The 18,784-nt window shown below is 55.2% G+C and overlaps 1 protein-coding gene across 5 annotated transcripts; it reads left to right on the forward strand.

Moving 5' to 3' along the window:
- Positions 1-3,044: 3,044 nt before the first annotated feature.
- FCRL1 (Fc receptor like 1) lies at positions 3,045-17,475 on the forward strand. 5 transcript variants are annotated; one of them, XM_030301848.1, is made up of 11 exons: positions 3,047-3,669; positions 7,125-7,145; positions 9,256-9,525; positions 10,566-10,853; positions 11,009-11,287; positions 12,136-12,249; positions 13,312-13,339; positions 14,330-14,412; positions 14,620-14,688; positions 15,202-15,233; positions 16,154-17,475. In XM_030301848.1, exons 1-11 carry the CDS (start codon positions 3,639-3,641, stop codon positions 16,223-16,225), a joined length of 1,287 nt encoding a protein of 428 aa, XP_030157708.1. In that variant the 5' UTR covers positions 3,047-3,638; the 3' UTR covers positions 16,226-17,475. The 5 variants fall into 5 exon arrangements, with proteins under 5 accessions (XP_030157706.1, XP_030157709.1, XP_030157711.1 ...); XM_030301846.1 differs by having other exon boundaries at positions 3,045-3,669; positions 7,582-9,518; positions 15,202-17,475; XM_030301849.1 differs by having other exon boundaries at positions 3,045-3,669; positions 10,695-10,853; positions 15,202-17,475.
- Positions 17,476-18,784: the final 1,309 nt, after the last annotated feature.

An 18,784-nucleotide genomic window follows, 5' to 3' on the forward strand; every position in this document is an offset into this window, starting at 1 on the left:
CTTCTGTGAACAATCAGATGATGGAACAGCATGTCCTTTTACCCTCAGGGCAATGACCTTCTGCTCCCCGAGGTGGGCGGTCCCTCCTCCAGCCCCTGGCGCCCCCGCTGGCCCAGCTCCCCGTCTGAAGGATCCCCACGCTCTTCGTGCAGGGTGTGCTCTTTTCCAATCTCCCCTCTCTGTCTCTTCAGCCTCCCACTGTGCCAGCACTCCCTCAAATTGTGTTCCAGAACCTCGGCAAAACGCCTCTCCGTTCCGCGACTTGGTGCGTGTGTGCACTCTTAGCCCTGTGTGCGTCCCTCCTCACCCAGGCTTCTGGAGACTCCCAGCCACCTCGGAGGCCGGCTCAGACCTCAGGGCACCTCTGGAGCACCCCCTCTCCCAACACTGGCTCCCTCAGGCTCTCTGCTCTTATGTCTCCCCCAGGACTCCCACGGTTACGGTTGTTGCAACGTTCTGTGTTCCGTTTGCCCGCGAATCTTTCTCGCCTGCCACACTGTGGGTTCTCGGTGCTTAAGGAACGTGCGGTTCTCACGTCCATATATATGTGCTCAGAACGCAGCATAATGTGTGGCACGTATCGCCGTTTTCAGGGGACGGGTAATGCTCCTTCATCCACCCAAGCGCAGGACGGACGGAGGGTAACGGGAGTCCCAGAGCGGGGAGCAAACTTGAGCTTTCCACCAGTAAAAATTGCTTCGGAGGAACTGGCTGTGCTGCGTGGCCTCAGCGGTTCTCATAAGTGACCACCACACTCGGCAGATTTCCCGTCGTGGCCACGGGCAGTGCGGACGGCCCTGGGCCTCTGCAGCAGGGACAGAGCCCGGCGTGTGGCGGGGGGGTGACCAAGGAGACCGCACAGAGGCCTGCTTCTCAAGGACAGAGGCCACGTGGCACCCAGCCACACAGGCTCAGCTGCTGTTCCTGAGTTTATCGGCCAGATAAGTCACATCCCCTGATAATTTTCTCCCTGAGGCACGGTGAAGAAAGTCTCTCCCGTTTACGGAAACACGGGGACCCTTGGAGGCGCACCCCTAGCGAGCGGTCCGTAAATGGGTGAGTGACGCCACTTCGAAGATGAAATGATAAATGAAGCTGAGAACGCGTGCCGGTGCCCGGCCACGAATCTGTCGGGGACCCGCGTCAGCCTCTCCTGCGGCTGTTGCCACGGCGATGTCGCCGGCTCCCCGCTGACGGTTACTTCTTGCCCAGCCGACTGAGGTTTTGCTGGGCTCAGCTGGGCTTGAGCTCGAATTCCCTGTGTCTTCTCATGCTGGAAAGCGGGTCAAAGGGCAGCCAAGAGACACCGTGCGCCCGCGGCCAGTGTCCCATCGCATGCGGCCATGCCTCGCGCACTTACACCCGCCGGCCAGCGCAGAGCCGAGCCGGAGCCAGTGACACGGGGACGTCACTCCTCCCCAAAGATGCTTGAGTGAGTCACTTGATAATGAGAAAGCACATGCAGTTCCTTTACGGGAAGGGAGCCAAGGGGCGCCTGGGTGACTCAGTGGGTGAAGCGTCCGACTCTTGATTTTGGCTCAGGTCACCATCTCCCAGTTCGTGGGTTCCAGGCCTGCAGGGGGCTCTGCGCTGACAGCTCGGAGCCTGCTTGGGGTTCTCTCTCTCTCTCTCTCTCTCTCTCTCTCTCTCCCCCCCTCTCTCTGCCCCTCCCCAGCTCCCTCCCTCTCAAAATAAATAAACACATTAAAAAAAAGGAGGGAGCCAATAGTGGCAAGCGGTAATCCAGTCTGAACAGTGACGGCAAACAAGCGTCTTCCCACTTCCCCCATTTTCCTCGTCCGGAGTGGACGGGAATGAAGAGTCGTCCTTCCAACCACGTATCTGGGCCCCGTGGCCCAGCAGCTGACGCAAGATTCACCGTCCCAGCCTGCCCTACAGAAGGCCAGCCCCCACTCTCTCAATACGGCGGGCGAGTGCTACAGATGTCTCCTTTCTGCCACGTGCCGGCCACCTCCGTGTCCTCCTCGCTGCTCCCTGGACCAGAGTGGGGGTCTCCTAGGAGAAGCGCAGCCCCCCCCCCCCCCCCCGGGAAAAGTCTCACCCTGATTTCGGAGCCCCCGTGACAAAGTTCTTCCCACATTCCTCTCCCTGCTGGCGGTGCTCCCTCTCGCTCACCGCCTCCACATCAGACCTCGCCCCCATTTACCGCATCAGAATCTTGGTGGGTTCAGATTTCATCATGGAACCGCATAGTTTATATGCGTATAATTCATACGAATGTACTTCTTGGTGTGTGTCTGCCAACGATGTTAGAGACGTACAAGCGTGAAAGAGCTTAACGAATCACGTACAGCCTTAACCTGCAGAGGAGGGGAGAGAGATTTTTCTCCTGAAGGAATTGTGAAGGCACGCACCCCAGCACGGGCAAAGAGCACGTGTGCACACACACACAACCTCACACGCTGGGCCGAGAGGACGCCACGTTCCTCAGCGAGGGTGGAGCCTTGGTCCTGAAACTCTACACACAGGCTTTCCTGAGCCAGCAAACAGAGTCGGGGCGCACTGCCCCGTCTCTGGGATTCCAGGGGTCCTTCGGTCAGCCTCCGGCACTGCTCCCTCTTCCTCCAGGTGGCTCCTCGCTGGCCACCCTGATCACCTGCTTCTCTTCTCACGCCTCTTCCGACTCTACACTCAGACTTGGATGTCATCGCTCAATGGCGTCTTGCCATGTCCCCTCAGAGCTTTGCTCCCACACGTTGTTGGGTTCTTCTTAACCTTAGATACTCAAAGACTCAAGAGATGTTGGAAATTAAGATGGTTTCTTCTCCTCTCACCATAATCTGAATTCCACGCAGGCTCTGGGTGCCCAGGACTGGATCCCCTGCGTGCCCGAGGCAGAGATGACGCTGACTTGGGGAAGGGGAGGAACACCACCACAAGTGCCAGGCCAGGAGCTAGTGCCGAATGTCTCCAAACACCCAGAAGCTAGTTTGCATATGCCTCTTTCCTGTGTTTCACTCACAGACATCCCCCCACCCAGGCAGTAGTTTCCTGTGATTCTGTTTTCTTCTGTTTCTGGTTCACTGACTGCTACACCCTGCAAGTTTAAATATGGGAGCTGGCACCTTACAAATAGCCTGACTCTGTACAAATCATCATCCACGATGGTTCTCCGATGCTGCAGGGGACCCGGGTGACAGCCCATTGGTCTCTGGCTTGGACATTCGTGCCCAGAGCGGCCACAGTGCAGGCTGTTGAGAAACGAGAGTGTGTGTGGAGCAGACGTGGGCCAGGAGACATGCTTCCCAGTGAGGAAAACCTGCCATTGAACTTCCGCGGGACCGTGGTCTGAGGAAGGCTCATCGCGGTCAGAAATTGCCTCTGGGAAAGTTCCCTTGAGATACCCCCTGCGCTCCGGAGGGAGGCCCTGGTGTGCACCCTCTTCAAGTCGTGGACGGTCAAGCAAATACAGAAAGGAGCACCTTTGCCCGTCTGGGCCCCCACAGGACAGGAAATAGAGGAGGGCCGTCGGAGCACCCTGGTTCTTCTTCTATTTCTGTAAACGTGCTGCAGCGTGACTTCCGCAGCCCTCTGACAAGCTGCTGCCTCTCAACTCGGAGCTGGATTCTTCCTCCGATGAGAAAGCATCTCCAGTGGCAGCCCCCGACCTGGTCCTCATGCTGCTGGGGCTCATGCTGTTGATGTGCGGTGAGTAGGGCGTCCGAGCAGGTGCGGGGCCCCGGCCCCAGTGCCTCCCGACGCCTCTGCCTGCGCCCGCGGGTGCTGGGATCTCTGCCTCCAACCGGCAGCTCAGAGTCGGTCAGCAGGTGGTAAATACTGGAAAGGCAGGTGTTTGAAGGGCACGTTCATTTCGGTTTTTACCTCCTAGGAAGCGTTCGCTGGCTGTCTTTCCTTCCAGTGTGAATCCTGTCTGTCCTCGCTGTTGCTGATAGCCACGGGGATAATTCATACAACAAACCGGGCCTTCGTTCCTTGTCTTACTGTCAACTCCTTTCCCTTTATCGTCTGTCCTTGGCCCCCTCATTCCTACCATCAAACCCTAGAATTTATCACCAACAACTGTTCGCTTTCAAAATCCCTGTTTCGGGCACCCCCCCACCCCCGCCGAGTGGCCGCTCTTCAACCCCCGGAGCGACTTTTCGTCGCCAGGTACTGTCCTCTGCCCCCTCCCCGCCTTAGATTCTGGGGTGCAAGGCTCCCGGCCACACCTGCACCTCTCTCCTCGTGAGCAGCCCCCGATCAGCATACTTCTCTGCACGCATCACACCGGTGCCTTCACACGAAAGGCACCGTCCCATTGACTCATGTCCCTTTCAAGGTAAGGCACGCGTCTCCAGTGGTCCTGGCAGGGCCGGTGACCTCCTACACCCGCTAGTCTGAGCCTCACGCCTGGACCACTAGGTCCCAGCTTCTCCGCCTCGTCAAACTCCTCCCTTCTCACACTCAGCTTATGACCTTGCTGCCTACGTCGCTGAGGACATGAACACTATCAGAAGAGAAAGTCCTCGCCTGCCTGCGGCCGTGCTCGGATCTTCCCGCCACCCCTCACACGCCCTCCTTCGGGACTGCCCTATCCCCGTCCCCACGCAGGGGCCCTCCCTCCTCACTGGGTCCCAGGTGCTCCTGCTGCCTCAGAACCTCCACTCTGCCATCAGCACGATTTTTCCTTCTGGGTGATTCCCGTAAACATACAAACAGCATAACGTCTTTCCCCGGAAACCATGGAAATGCATCCTGATGGCCTCCGGCTGGCCTTTCGCAAAGTTTCTAGGCCGTTGCTGGGCTTTGCTTTATCTCCTGCCATTGTTTTGAGCTCATTTTTAACTGACGGGACAGTAAGATTCGCTTTTCTGATACGCCGTCTAAGATTCTCCGGAAGGATTTGCAGCCACGTGACCACCACCACATTTCTAGCGCCTCAACCCCTTTGGCATCACACCCGCCCGGCCCCTAAGCCCTGGGACCGTCGGCCAGTTCTCAGTGCTCGCAGGTCCCCCTCGCCCTGTCCTGGGCCGCGGCCGTCCGTCTTTCCTCCCCAGTGCTGTTCCCTCCGGGACCAGCAGCCACCTGCGCGTCGCCCCGGCCTGGACTCCGGGTCCCATCTCCTCGCACTCGGCCTCCCGGGGAGCCTCCCTCTGCTCCCTCTTCTGGAAACGCTTCTTCCCGTGGCCTCTGGACTACCACATTCTGCTGGTTTTCTTTCTAACTCAACCCCCGTTGTTTCCGGACCTTCCCGAGCTTGACTTTCCCAAGGTTGCTGCCCAGACCTGGCTCTTCCCCACCCACCCCCACCTCGCTCACTTCCCAGCTGCACCATTCAGGTGCTTTGTGGCCACTTTAACCTTGAACTCAGGCTAATTTTCCCCAGCGCTGGTCTCTCCTCTGGGCACCTTCCAAGCAGTCAACGGCCGCCCAGCCTCAGCCGGCATCCTCAGGCTTCCAGACCGAGTTGCCACCCATGTCCTCCCTGCTTGTCCTGCAGGACGGTGGTCCGTCCTCCTCCCAGTGTGCGTGAGGGTGATTTTACAAGCGTAAGTTCAGTCAGAGCTGCCCACGGCTCCCAGCACACCTGGGATGAAATCCAGGCCTGGCACCACGTCCAGGAAGCCCTCCGTGACTGGCTCGGACTGCCTGTAGGTACCACGGCAGTGCCCATCGCTGCCCCTCCCTCAGCTGCAGGGGCACTGCCTTCTCCTCCCTCCACAGATGAGCTCACTCCTCCTCAGGTCCTCCGCATTTGCTCCTTCTCTGCCCGGGGTGCTGGTCCCGAACGCTGGGAAGGCAGCTCTCTAATTTCGTTCTGTTTTCTACCCAACTGACAGCTATCCGAATGGTCAAGATCGTCCGATGATACCCTGTAACTTATTTCTCAGCTTTATCTTTTTCTTCAGTTTATTTATTTATTTTGAGAAGGAGAGACAGAGAGAGAGCACGCACAAGTGAGTGGGGCAGGGGCAGAAAGAGAGGAAAAGAGAGAGCCCCAAGCAGGTGCCGTGCTGCCAGCCCAGAGCCCAACACGGGACTTGACCCCACTGAACGTGAGGTCACGGCCTGAGCCAAAATCAAGGGTCAGACGCTTAACCGATGGAGCCACCCAGGCGCCCCTGGGCTTCATCTTTCCTACACGCTGATCACTCTCTGAAATCAGATTGCATATTGGTTTTTTAATTGGCGCTCTCCCCCTGAACAGCAAAGACTTGGTCACGTTCGCTCCGGCCACCCGCGTCCCACTCGCAATGCGTGACGCACAGGAGGCCCTCAAAACGGTTTGTAGGACGGATGAATGAAAACCGTGATGGTCGTGCCAGCCCCCATTGACTCCACTCTCCTACCCGAGGAACACATCATTCAAATAAGCATTTAAGCTAAAAAAAAACAAAACAAAACAAAACCAGGCTAAATATGTCAGACCAAGTATGGGTTCAAATAGATAGTGATAATGAGGTAATATTTACTGAACGTGGAATAAATTCCAGGCATTTTACGGATGTCAGCTTATTTAATCCTCACGAAAACTCCGTGAAGTAGGTTCAGTATTACCTCCCTTCTACAGAAAAGGAACATAGGGCACAGAGAGGGAAAGCATTTTCTCCGAGGTAACACAGCTAGCGGGGCAGAGCCAGGGTTCAGGCCCATGCCTCCTGGCTGAGAGCCTGCATCTCCCCAGAATCTCCTGTCCTTGGTCATCATGTCATAATACTGTGGTCAAATCCTTGGGATATGAGAGAATCTTTGGGGAAATCAGAATTCCTTCTCTGGACCTGCTCCGCTGGGAAGTAGGTGAATAAAGGGCATAGTGTGTGTGTGTGTCTGTGTGTGTGTGTGTGTGTGTGTGTTGGTCAGGAGTCTGGCCATTGTCACTGCGAGTTGGCCGGGCCGGGGCAGGGTCCTCTGGACTTTTGAGGGAGGGATAAGAGGGAGGTGCGGTCACCAACGAAGGTACCGCGTCCTAACAACGGATGGGGGCAGTGATCAGAAATGAATGCGGGAGGAGCGGAGGCCAAGAAGGAAGCAGAGAGGAGAAGGAAGAGGCAGGAGTGAAGCGGAGAGGGACGGTGGGGGAGGAGGGGGGGAGGGGGCAGTGCCGGGGGAGGTCCACCCAACTCCAGATCCGCACTGATCTCTCCCGAATTCTCTCCTAGCGCCGCCCTGCGAACTAACTGGTGAGTAGCTCTCTTCCCCTCCCCCTTTGCGGTCTGTGGGAATCTTGTCGCAGCCGTGGATGCTGTCTGACATCTGGTGACAGCGGCTCCCTCGGGGCCCCCGCGGCCTGTGTTCAGACCAGTGTCTGCACCTGACACGAGCCTGCTGTGCTGGGGGTGGGGCGGTCTTGCTGTGACCTTCTCAGAAGCACGGTCCTCTCCGCTCTCCGGAAGGGAGATGCTGTTTCACGGGGAAGTCACAGAGTGCCGCGGAAGGATGTGAGAAGACTGTCCGCCCTCCCGGCCTCAGGGGCCCCAAGGCCCCTGTGTCTTCCCCGCTGGGTGCTCCCCCAGGAGCGCTGGAGGAATCTCGGCCGCCACCCGTCCGCGGCGACGATGACGGTGGCGGCCGGGCCTCGGGCGCGCCAGGCGTCACTCTGCCTCCTTCCTCCTGCAGTCCTGCTGTAGCCACAGCGGTCAGCCCGCACGACTTCTCTCCCAGACCCTGCTCGGTGCCACCGTTCACTCTGATCCCAATCCAAAGTCTTACCTTCACCGGAAGAGAAGAGGAAGTTTCCCCCCAGAAGGAATCTTCCACTGACGTGTGTTTACATCCAGGAGACACCAGAACTGCTCTCCTCTATGCAAAGTACCGTCCACGGGGCCGGAAGGGGCCTTCTGCGTCCTCAAGAACACGGGCTGCATGTACAACCGGGGGGAACAGGCCTCTGACGCCAACGGTCAGGGGTGTTCGGGACCAGCCCAACCTTCCGGACGGCTCTTCTGAGATTCGTCCAGGTGGAACTCAGGCCGTGGGCTCATGGGCTCAATCCGAGCGTAAGCAGAAATCCAAGACCACGCCCAGAAGAGACGAAACTCCCGCCGCCGGGAATCTGTCAGGTGTTTCTGGGAACACCCGAGAATGATCTGGGGCAAGCTCTGAGCTCGAGGCTGAGCTCCAGCCCTCGCAAACGGCCCTGTCCGGGTCCCACTCCACGCCTGCCCTGCCCCATTTAGAAGCATGGGGCCCAGCTGCCTAGACGCCTTTTTTATTCCTTCCTCTGCTCAGCTCAAAAGCTGTGCTGTCCTCGGCCCACTGGGACTGCAGTTTTCCAAGGACAGAAAATGCCTCCCGGCGCACAGGGGTTCCGTCCAGGCCCCAGCACAGAGCAAGCATTCTGGTACCGACGTCGGGAGCGAGTTCTTTTGAGTTCCCAGGCGAGGCATTCCACCAGCCAGGCTTGAGGTGACAGGTGTTGGAGCAGCCCCCGCCTCTCAGTGACCTAGATCACGTGGCATTTTTCGCTGGTGAGGGGAGACAGGCTTCTCTTAGGAAAATTCCTAAACTTTCCCGAAAAGCAGAGGCTCTGAGCCTTCCACAAACAAATGTCTCAAGAGCCAGTGTGCTCAGGGATTCTGGGGTTTCCTGGGCGCTGACACTGGGCAGAAGGAGGTGAGGGGAAGCAGGACCCAGCTTTGCCCACCCGTGGTCCCCCTGGAGAAAAGCCTTACGGCCGAAGAGGGAGGCATCCCTGAGCTCAAGGTACAGATTGAAATTGCTCTGCACAACCTTGCCTTCTACAGAGGTATGGGCACAGTCCCAGAGCAAGGGAGCCCGGTGCGTGCGTGAGGCATTTTCCGGCAGGTGCGCCCCTGTTGCTTCCAGTGGGAAGGAGAGAATCCGTAAAGAAGGCATCGAGCGCCTCTCAACCTTTCCCTGACTGGCAGATCCCCCGGTGTCACGTTCCGTCCTTGGAAGAAATAGTGTGGCTCTGGGACACCAGGGGAACAAAGCAGAAGAAAAATGACCGCCCTGATTTACAACAAGAATGAATGAAACCCACTCACTTTTCCTGAAGCGTCAGGCTTCACCGCCTCCAATCACAGTCATCAGTGCCCTGCCCTGTGTCCGGAAGGGGTGTGTTTAGTTCGTGGCTAGAAATGTCGAAGCGTGAGAACCAAGTGGCAGGCAAGGGTTGTCTTATGGACGGAAGAGGTGCTGCGCGGGGGGCGCCGGGGTGCGGGATGGGCTCTGCACCCCACTGGGTGGTTATCCGAGCACCAAGTGCCTCCGCCCGGGGACTCTGAACCCCTGGGCCCTGGAACATATGTGTTTCGTCCCTCTCTCCAGCCCTGCTCCTGACCGCCACGCCCTCTCGGCCCGTGGAGGGAGGCTCAGTGACCCTGACCTGCAACGTTCTGGTCCCTTCACGGAGGCTGGACGGCCCCCTCCAGTTCTGCTTCTTCAGAGACAACCGGGTCCTGTGGCCGGGCTGGAGCAGCTCCCCGGAGCTCCAGCTCCCCACGGTGTGGAGGGAAGACTCAGGATCCTACTGGTGCGAAGAAAAGACCATGGCAGCCAGAGTCGCTCGGAGCCCGAGGGTCCAGATACAGGTGCAGAGTGAGTGCGGGGGCCTGCGGCAGGGGGCAGACACGGGCGGGGGCATTAGGCTGACCTCCCCCAACACTGGGGGCTCGGCTCCTGCAGGAATGGAGGTGTACCGAGCTTCTCTCCTGGTCAGGGTCCCGGAGGGATCTTCCCTTATCCTTGCTAATCCCGCTTGAACGTGCAGAAGGGTATTTAGGAAGCTCTCACTGTGCTGGAGAGTGGAGCCCCCCGATTTCCAGGAGCCACAGCTCCCGCGGCGCCCTCAACAGCCAGGGCGACATGTGTGGCCGTGGTGGGGGGCTGACGGGAGCCACGGAGAAGGGAGAAATCAGAGCCGCACGGAAAGGGGAAGCTTTGTACAGGAGGCTATTGGAGGAGAGGTTGGGGTTTGGTTTTGAGAGAGAAAAAGAGAAGGGGGGTGTTTTGTGACTCTGAACCGTGCTGCCCCACGTCAGGGTGGACACGCCAACGTCCTCCCCCCATTCTCCGTCCGAGATGCATCCTCGGAGCTGGGAAGCGGGTGTCGATTACCTCCAGAAGGCCGGCTTTCCCGCCTTCGCTCACAGCCCAGCCCTGGTGAGGCTGGAGACACGCAGGGCAGCGGGCCATGCTCCCGGCCCGTCGCACCACGTAAGGGAGCCCTCCTGACTTCGGGAGAGAGCGATTGTTGCCCGCTCCCCTGTGCAGACGGGAAATTGAGTCCCAGGGAAGTTAAGCCCTTGGATCAAGCACACACAGTAAGACCAGAACCAGCACCCAAGCCCAGGCAGCTTGACCTTCGATCTGCACCATGGCCTCCTTACCGTTGTGCCTTGCAGAGTGAGGGTCCTGGGAGCCCCACTGTCCTGGGGCGGGAGGGGGTGCATGGTAAGAGGATGGCCTTTGCCACACTGCCAGCATCCGCTGGACCAAGGCAGACCCAAATCGGCAGAACCCCCCCACCTCAAAACGGCCCCCAACGTTAGCCATTCAACCGCATGAACTGTTGACTTTACCCAAGGCCTTTGGGTTCAGGACAGTCACCCCTCCCGGGTCACATTGTGTGTATGTAGGAGTCCCCGTCTGTAATGTGAGCTTGGAGACGCAGCCTCCCGGCGGGCAAGTGCAGAAGGGAGAGAGGCTGGCTCTCATCTGCATGGTGGCCAGGGGCACAGGAGACATCACCTTCCTCTGGTACAAAGGGGCCCTGGGTTTGAACCTGGAAACAAAGACCCAGCGCTCTCTGGCAGCGAAGTTTGAGATCCCGGCGGTGAGGGACAGTGACACGGACAAATACTACTGTGCGGCCGACAACGGCTACGGCCCCAGCCTCAGCGAGCTGGTGAGCGTCACGGTCAGAAGTAAGTTCTGCGACCCACCAGCGGCCCGCCAGCTGGGCTCCCCGTTCCCCTGGGGCACCCCAAGGGAGCTCAGCGGGGCTGGGCCTCCATGGGCTGGGATTACCAGTCCGTCCCCGTGTGGGGACCCTTTCTGACGGCCCCCCTGTGTCCCTCAGTTCCAGTGTCCCGCCCCGTCCTCACCATCAGGGGGCCCGGGGCCCCAGCCGAAGTGGGGGACGTGGTCGAGCTTCGCTGCGAGGCCCAGAGGGGCTCTCCCCCCATCCTGTACCGGTTTTATCACAAGAATGTCACCCTGGGGAGGAGCTCAGCTCACGCTGGAGGAGGAGCGTCCTTCAACCTCTCTCTGACCGCAGAACATTCTGGAAACTACTCCTGTGAGGCCGACAACGGGCTGGGGGCCCGGCGCAGCAAGGCGGTGCCACTCAACGTCACAGGTACAGCCCAGGGCATAGAGCTGTCCTGGTCACTGCCTCTTTCCAGCATCCTGGGAGAGGTTGTGTTAATGCTACTTAAATTCAAGTTAGGTAACAAACAGTGTAGTCTTGGCTTCAGGAGTAGAACCCAATGGTTCATCTCTCTTGTTTTTAATTGGTAGAATTATTATTTTAATGTTTATTTATTTTTGAGAGAGAGAGAGAGAGAGAGAGAGAGAGAATGAGCGGGGGAGGGGAGAGACAGAGAGAGAACAGAATCCGAAACAGGCTCCAGGCTCCGAGCTGTCAGCACAGAGCCCGACGCGGGGCTCCAACTCGCGAAACTTGAGATCATGACCTGAGCCGAAGTTGGACGCTTGGCTGACTGAGCCACCCAGGCACCCCCAGTGATTCGTCTCTTACATACGACACCCAGTGCTCGTCCCAACAAGTGTCCTCCTTAATGCCCATCATCCATCTAGCCCATCCCCCCAGCCACCTCCCTCCATCAACCCTCAGTTTGTTCTCTGTAGTTAAGAGTCTCTTATGCTTTGCCTCCCTCCTGGGGGAGTTCTCCTGACCCCACCACGTTTCTGGCATCGTGCAACCAACGATGGGCGTCTGGGGGCGGTGCTGTCCTGGGAGGTGTATCTGAAGGGCACGGAGGCGACGAAGGCTTGAAGGCTGGTGCCTCTTCTCCTGTCATCAGTGTGAAGAGCTGTAGGCCCCTCGATACAGAAGTCAGTTCACTGTCCCCCAGCCCCATCCCTGGGAAGGGCAGACCTTGGCCTCAACCCACGGCCAGGATGTCTGCTCTCCAAAGACCAGCGATCCAGCACAGCAGCTCATGCTCTGACCTCTCCCTCCAGTGCCCACAGAGGACAGGAAAGAACTTCTCGCCTCGGGAATCCTCGAGGGGATGCTTGGCGTCCTTGGTCCCGTCATTCTGGCCTTATTCTGCTGTGGGCTCCGGAAAAGACTAGGTTAGTATTTCAGAGACTGGTATTTTGTGACCGTGACCTTTGTTTTCACGGACACAGGCTGGGCCGGTGACGCATACACGGAGGGATGGATATGCCCTGCTGGCCACCCTGCCCGCACACCTGCTCCCAGCCCCCCGCACGGGAGCAGCACCCATTAAACTGACGCAGCGTCTTAGGTCAAGCCTTCCGTCTGCTACGTGTTATCGGTTCAGGTCCCCCGATATCTTGTGTTTGTCTGATCTAATATTTGCACCAAAATGTAACTCTATGTAAACTAACTAGTCAGCGCCTGGAGGAGACACACGGTTAGCAATCCCAGCCCTGCTGACCATCTCCCAGGTAAAGTCAGTGCCTCGGTTCTTATCCCCCCCTCCCCCGAGCATGGTCATGTGCCTTTCCCGCTTTCTGGAATGCTTGTCCACACATCCTCGTGTTCCACTCACTGCAGGATCCCTCCTGCTTTCCAGCTTAAGTGTCACTTTCTCCGAGAGGCTTCCCCTGGCCACAGCCCGTGTTCTCTCATTATTCTCCATCAGGGCGCTAAGCTGGTTAGCCCCGCCGTGCTCACAACGGGTAATTACATGTGTATTTGTGCATTTGATCCGGGACTCTTGTTCTCCGCCGAGCAAGATGGGGACGACGTGAGGTTTTCACTTGAATGCCCAGCTTTTCCTGCCTCTTGGGGCATGTCACCCCGTCTATAACGTGGCTGTGGCAGTGCCTGCTTCTCAGGACTTGTCATGGCAACATTAGGGGGTGTGGTTGTTAAAACCTGAAGCAAACAATACAAGAGGTGGAGGTGTAAGGGTTCAGAGGTGTGGGTTCAAGTCCTCTCTCCGGTGTGAACCGTCTTTGGGAAGCTCGCGTGACCATTCTGCACGGAGTCTCCTCACCTGCAGGACGTAGGATCTGTGCAAGCGAGTGCCAGCTTGTTCTCTGGCACGCGGTGGCCTTGTGAGGGGCACCGTGGCCCGGGGTGCAGTCCCCACACGAGGGCCACCTGAGAACAAGTGGTGAACAGAGTCCCCCTTTGACATGTCTGCTCATCTGCTTGACTTGTAGGAAGACGTTCCTCCGGGAACCCACGCGGGTGAGGCCCCACTTTCTCCATGTGCACGGATGCGGCAGAAAAACCCGTCTTCCCGGTTTTGAGTTCTCTTCTCTCTTGTGCTTGTTTCATGCTATTATAACCCACCCTGCGCACCCTCCCCCTGCCCCAGAGCTCTCCCCCTGGTAGCTGAGAACCTGCTTGCCACCCCTCTTCGTTGTACTTGCATTTCAATCCTTGCATCACTCTTCCTAATTTAGCTCCCTCGACAAACTATCTTGACCCGTTTCACACATTCACCAACGAATTGATGCATTCAATCAATTCACCGGTATCTGAGGGTCTGTGAGTCGTTCCGATGAGGAAGGAAAACGGGATCCTAGGGTTTTAAAGTATCTCAGAGGCATTAAGATACGGGCACATTTTGGTAATTGAAGCCAGAGAGTGATAACCATTGCTGGTGAAGTTCTTTAGAAGTTTAGGGGGGTGGGGAAGTTTTTTTTTAAATCCTTGCATCTGGGGACATCAATGTTTAGTTGACATATTTTTATACCGTGTTGTTTTTATGCCGAGAAAATACAGATATTTTCCCCCAGATCAGGGTAGCACTCTTCCAGGGGTACATGCACGCACAAGCCCACTTTCTTCTCTCCCTTCCTCAAGCTGCTTGTTCTGCCTAACAACCTGTTTTCTGTCGGGGGGAATCAATATTGCTTCATTCAATATTCACTGAGCGCGTGTGATGTGAGAGGCACCGATGCGGGTGTGGGTGACACCACCGTGAGCCCGTCAGATGGGGGCCGGCGCTCACGGGCTGTGTGCCCCAGCGCTACCCGCTGCACCCTGCTGGGTCAGGTCAGGGCACGGGTGATGCAGCCGTGCCCGGGACTCTCCCCAGGAGTCAGTATTCCACCCAGGACCCTCCCTAGCAGGCTTGGCTCCTTCAATGTCTTGCTCACAACCGTCGAGGGAGATGTGCGGGGCATCTGGGACGCCACCCCACGCAGATGACGTGTGTTTCCGTGTCTGCAGGAGCCCTCCGAGCCCTGTGCCACCAGCATCCAGCTACGTCAACTCACCCGCCCCGCTGCAGGGACAGTCTGTGTACGAAAACGGTGAGGGTCCCGAATGACCTGGCCCGAGGAGCTCGAGTGAGCTGGGGAAGGGGCGACGGGGTGCCGTCTGCCGGCCCCACCTGTGTCTGCTGTGCCCCAGCCACCGCCTCCGTGAACAGGTGGCGGGTCTGTCCGCGTGGCCACGGGGAGTCGGCATGGAGTGGGAAGAAAGGGCCGTGTCACGACGCCTCCTTTCTCCCCTTCCAGCAAATGTTGTACGCGGGGACGAGGTTTACTCTTTGGTGTACCACACGCAGCAGGAACGGCCACCAGCAGGTGAGACGCGAGGGAGTGAATTTGTCTCTGACTTTGTCCCTCCTGGAACCAAGGGGATAATCAGGGGCCGTGAGCGGCTTCGGTGCTGCTGCTCTGCTTCCCTGAGCTCCGGCCTTGGGTCTGGGAGCCGCCCCGAGGAGAGCCCAGTGCCGGTGCCTGCTTAGTGCCCCCAGTCGGACGGCACACGGGGGTGGCGATGTTGACCTGCGCTCCTCGAGGGGCCCCGTGCTCTCTCTGAAGCCCGGGCGTCTGCTCACCTGCCGTTGTCCCGTCCATACTTGATGGCTCCAGAAATGCCAAGAGTGTAAATGCCCAGAGGGACCTACTCACCCGTCCGCCCCCACGAGGCTGCAATTGTCCTGTGAACGGCAAGGCAACCGTGTTTGTGAAAGGCAGAAAAGCAAGACCGAAAACCGAGGGCAAGCAATTCACCACAAGTAGCATGAAAAAGCATATAAAAATTTACATTTAAATATAAATGACATCTTACAGCGCACATCTTCTCTCCCACAGTACCGCCCCTGAGGACACGCATCGAGGACCAGGTGAGTCAGAATCCCCATCGTACTTTCCCTCCTGCTCGTCTTTCTTCTGCCGACGGCTCCTCAAACTTTAAAACTTATGGCCACTTAGCAAAACCCAAATGCCTCCAGGGTCTGTCTCTTCCCCTATCTCCCCACACAGTGGGATAAAAACATTTGGTTATAACAGTAAAGCGTCACTGTGCAAGGGAATTTTGGAGGCTTGCGTAGACGTTTCCTTTGGCCACAGACACATGGATGATTTGTAGTTACACTCTGGCACGTGCCAAGTCTAAACATGCCATTCCTTGAAAATCCTTGTTGTGAAATACTGTTCAGCCACACACACACACACGCACACACGCACACACACACACGACTTTGTGTTGTGAGGTTAACCAAACGACCCGTGGAAAACTAAATTAATATTGAACGAAGCTAAACTAAGAGGGATTTGTGTCATTGAAACTCAGTGATCTGTCAACCTTGAATAATTGACATCACTGATAATACGGAAATACGCTCAGAAAATTGCGGGAATCCCAGCTCGGCATGTGTACAAAGACAGTAGATGCTTTGTAGTTTTGTCGAGTGCGGTGGGGAAGCCAGATGTGTCACGACAGAACCCATGTCCTTGGGAAACTCCAGTGACACGCTGAATTTAGTGTATGAGTGTAAAATCCTGAAATCCTGCAAAAAACGCCAGCCCGCGGAACTGCCTAGCAGTGGCCCCTCCGAACGGGAGAGGGGCTTATGCGTTTGGATCCACCGGGGGGATGGGACGCGGGCCCTTTGAAAATGCTCGCCCAGGGCTGCAGTCTTCCAAGAGGCTGTGCTGCATGTGCGTGGCACGTCATGATAGGACGTGCCCCGGCTGCCTGGGGAAGAGACAGGCCCCATGTGTGTTCCCTGCTCTGGTCCTGTCTATGTGCCTTTGCTTTTAGGATGCCTCAGCCATCTATTTTAGGCTGAAGAAGGCAAACGTTACAGATGAGGACTACGATGACGCTATGTAACATTCCGGAAGATTCTGCCCTTTGGAAACCATCCAGGACCCTAAGCCTCAGAACCAATACGTTCTTCAGAGATCCTGGGGTAGTCAGCCCTCCAGTTATTCTCACCCAGGTGCTTTCCTCCCAAGACTATTCCTAAAACCAGCCAAGAGAACCAACATGAATGTGGGGGCGGGAAGGACCTTGTTACCAGGACCCCATACCTACTGGTTCTTCTAGGCACAGGTCGAATTGTGCTCTACCTTCTTATAAGAGGACACAAGGTGGGTGAAAGAACTTGGGATCTTGGGGTGGAGGGACAGTGCAACTCACTCAGCGGGCCGGGATGCAAGGTCAGTGACTCCACGGGGCTGCCGCACACGGAGATGGGTGTCGTCACCTCGTAAGTGTAGACGGGCTCTGTACCGATCTCCAGAGAAGACGTCCAGTCCTGCCACTTACGTGCACCCTGCCTCTGCGTAAAATATGTCACTCGGTGCATTTGGGGTCACTGACACCAAATTAGAATTCAAACAAAGTTTTGTAAATACGTACTGTGGGTGCACTCAACTTTGGCGACGTATTTTGTGTGCATAGGCCAGTCTAGATGCCGCCATATTTGTAATGAGATAGAATCTTGGTGAGTTTCACCACATCCAAAGTTCTGTGCTTGCTGTGGCTTCTAGAAGCTTTATGAATACAGTTTTCTTCTTTTATTCACAAGCCTTTTAAAAATGTGACAATACAATTTGGAGTCTGTATTTTCATTTGAAAACAATTATTCACCACCTCTTACAAATTAAAACAATTTAAAAGTATACAATGTAAAAACTAAGGGTCTTCCCTATATCTAACACCACAAACGGTGCCCGTTGCTTAAAAACTTAGCTGCACAGATATTTTTAATTCTTCATACAAACTCTTATACATGCAAGTAAATATACAAATATTTAGAAATATGCCTACCTTTAAAAATTGCAGAATATTTTCAAGGCTTTACGTAGACATCTACTATTTTAAAAGGCTATATATATATATATTGGCTATATACAGATAAATCATAATATATACTTTTTTTTTTGCAAACTAGAAGTAACATAAAATTTGCCACAATGACCATTTTAAGTGTACCATTCAGTGCCGTGAAATACTATCATAGTATATTGTAGTCTTTTCAACCACTGATGGACATGGGGTGGTTTCCAAAATTTTTATATTATAAAAACAATACTAAAATAAATGTCCTAGGGCGCCTGGGTGGCTCGGTCGGTTGAGCATCTGACTTCAGGTCAGGTCATGATCTCCTCATTCGTGAGTTTGAGCCCCACGTTGGGCTCTCTGTTGTCAGCACAGACTCCACTTTGGATCCTCTGTCCCCCCTCTCTCTGTACCTCCCTCCCTCACTCTCTCTCTCAAAAATAAACATTAAAAATAAAATAATAAAATAAAAGTCCTTGTACAAATATACTCTGTTCCTGTTAATTCATCTGAAGGGTAAGTTTGTAAATCAGGGATTAGGACATTTTAGGTTGTGCACATTTGATGTTTTTGTTAAATACTCTTAAACTGCTCTGTAGTAAGGCTGGATCAGTGCACACGTCGACCAACAATGCGTGAGATAATCGACCTGTGAGAGAAAAGCACCATTGTCATTTCAGTTAAAAATTTTAAAACTAATGCAATTGAGCATTTTCCCCATAAAGGGACTGTTAATTTGTAGTTCTTCCAAAAGTTTCCTGTGCTGACCCTTCGCCTATTTTCTCAGTGTTCGTTTACCTTTTTCTTATAGCTTTTGTGGGAACGATTTATAATTTGTATACAGTGAGGTGCACACACTTTATGTGCTTAGTTCGGTCAGTTGGACAAAAGCACGCACCCAACTAACCCAAAGTCTTGTCAGGATAGAAAATTTCTCCATCATTCCAGAAACTTCCCTCACATTCCCTCCCCTGCGATTACGTTGTAGAAACGTTCGTACATTTTCTTAAAATGTTTTCATAATTTTGATATATATTCACACAGTGCATCGTACGCATGTTTGGGGTGAGGTAAGAACCTGCCTTTTCCTATTCTGGTGTTTTATATTATATTTATGTTATGACTTTACTTTTTGGAATTAAAAAAATTATATGAGCCAGAGATCTAACTGTTTTTCCAAACAGGTATAAATTACCTACTACGCTTGGTTAGGTCTATTCTCTTTCCTTTTATTTCCGTGCTACCTTAGCATGCCTAACGTGAACTTCCTTTCTACTGCTTCTGCCTAGTGCTAATCTCAACAATCCAGAACGAAGTGAGGGTTCTGGAGGGAAGGGGGCGGGGGATGGGCTAGATGGGGGATGGGCACTGAGTAGGGCACTTGTTGGGATGAGCGCTGGGTGTTGAATGTCAGCGATGCCTCACATTCTACTCCTGACGCCAATATTGCACTTCACGTTAGCTAACTAGAATTTAAATACAGTTTTGAAAACCAAATACTGACACCGTTTGAACTTCTGCTGAGGAGGAGTCTGCCCGTCGCACAACGGGCTCCTATCACGTGCCCTGTGTTCTTGGCACACGCACCCCGCTGTCCCAGCTCCA

The sequence above is a fragment of the Lynx canadensis genome, chromosome F1 (genome assembly GCF_007474595.2).
Source record: "Lynx canadensis isolate LIC74 chromosome F1, mLynCan4.pri.v2, whole genome shotgun sequence".
In the NCBI taxonomy this organism is placed as follows: Eukaryota; Metazoa; Chordata; class Mammalia; order Carnivora; family Felidae; genus Lynx; species Lynx canadensis.

What these genes read in the sequence shown, in the direction of transcription:
- FCRL1 (XM_030301846.1), top strand. Translation starts at nt 9,233, where the DNA reads ATGTGTTTCGTCCCTCTCTCCAGCCCTGCTCCTGACCGCCACGCCCTC. An exon ending in ACAGTCTGTGTACGAAAACG is followed by an intron (nt 14,413 to 14,619) that starts GTGAGGGTCCCG and finishes CTCCCCTTCCAG; the next exon opens with CAAATGTTGTACGCGGGGAC. An exon ending in GCAGGAACGGCCACCAGCAG is followed by an intron (nt 14,689 to 15,201) that starts GTGAGACGCGAG and finishes TCTCTCCCACAG; the next exon opens with TACCGCCCCTGAGGACACGC.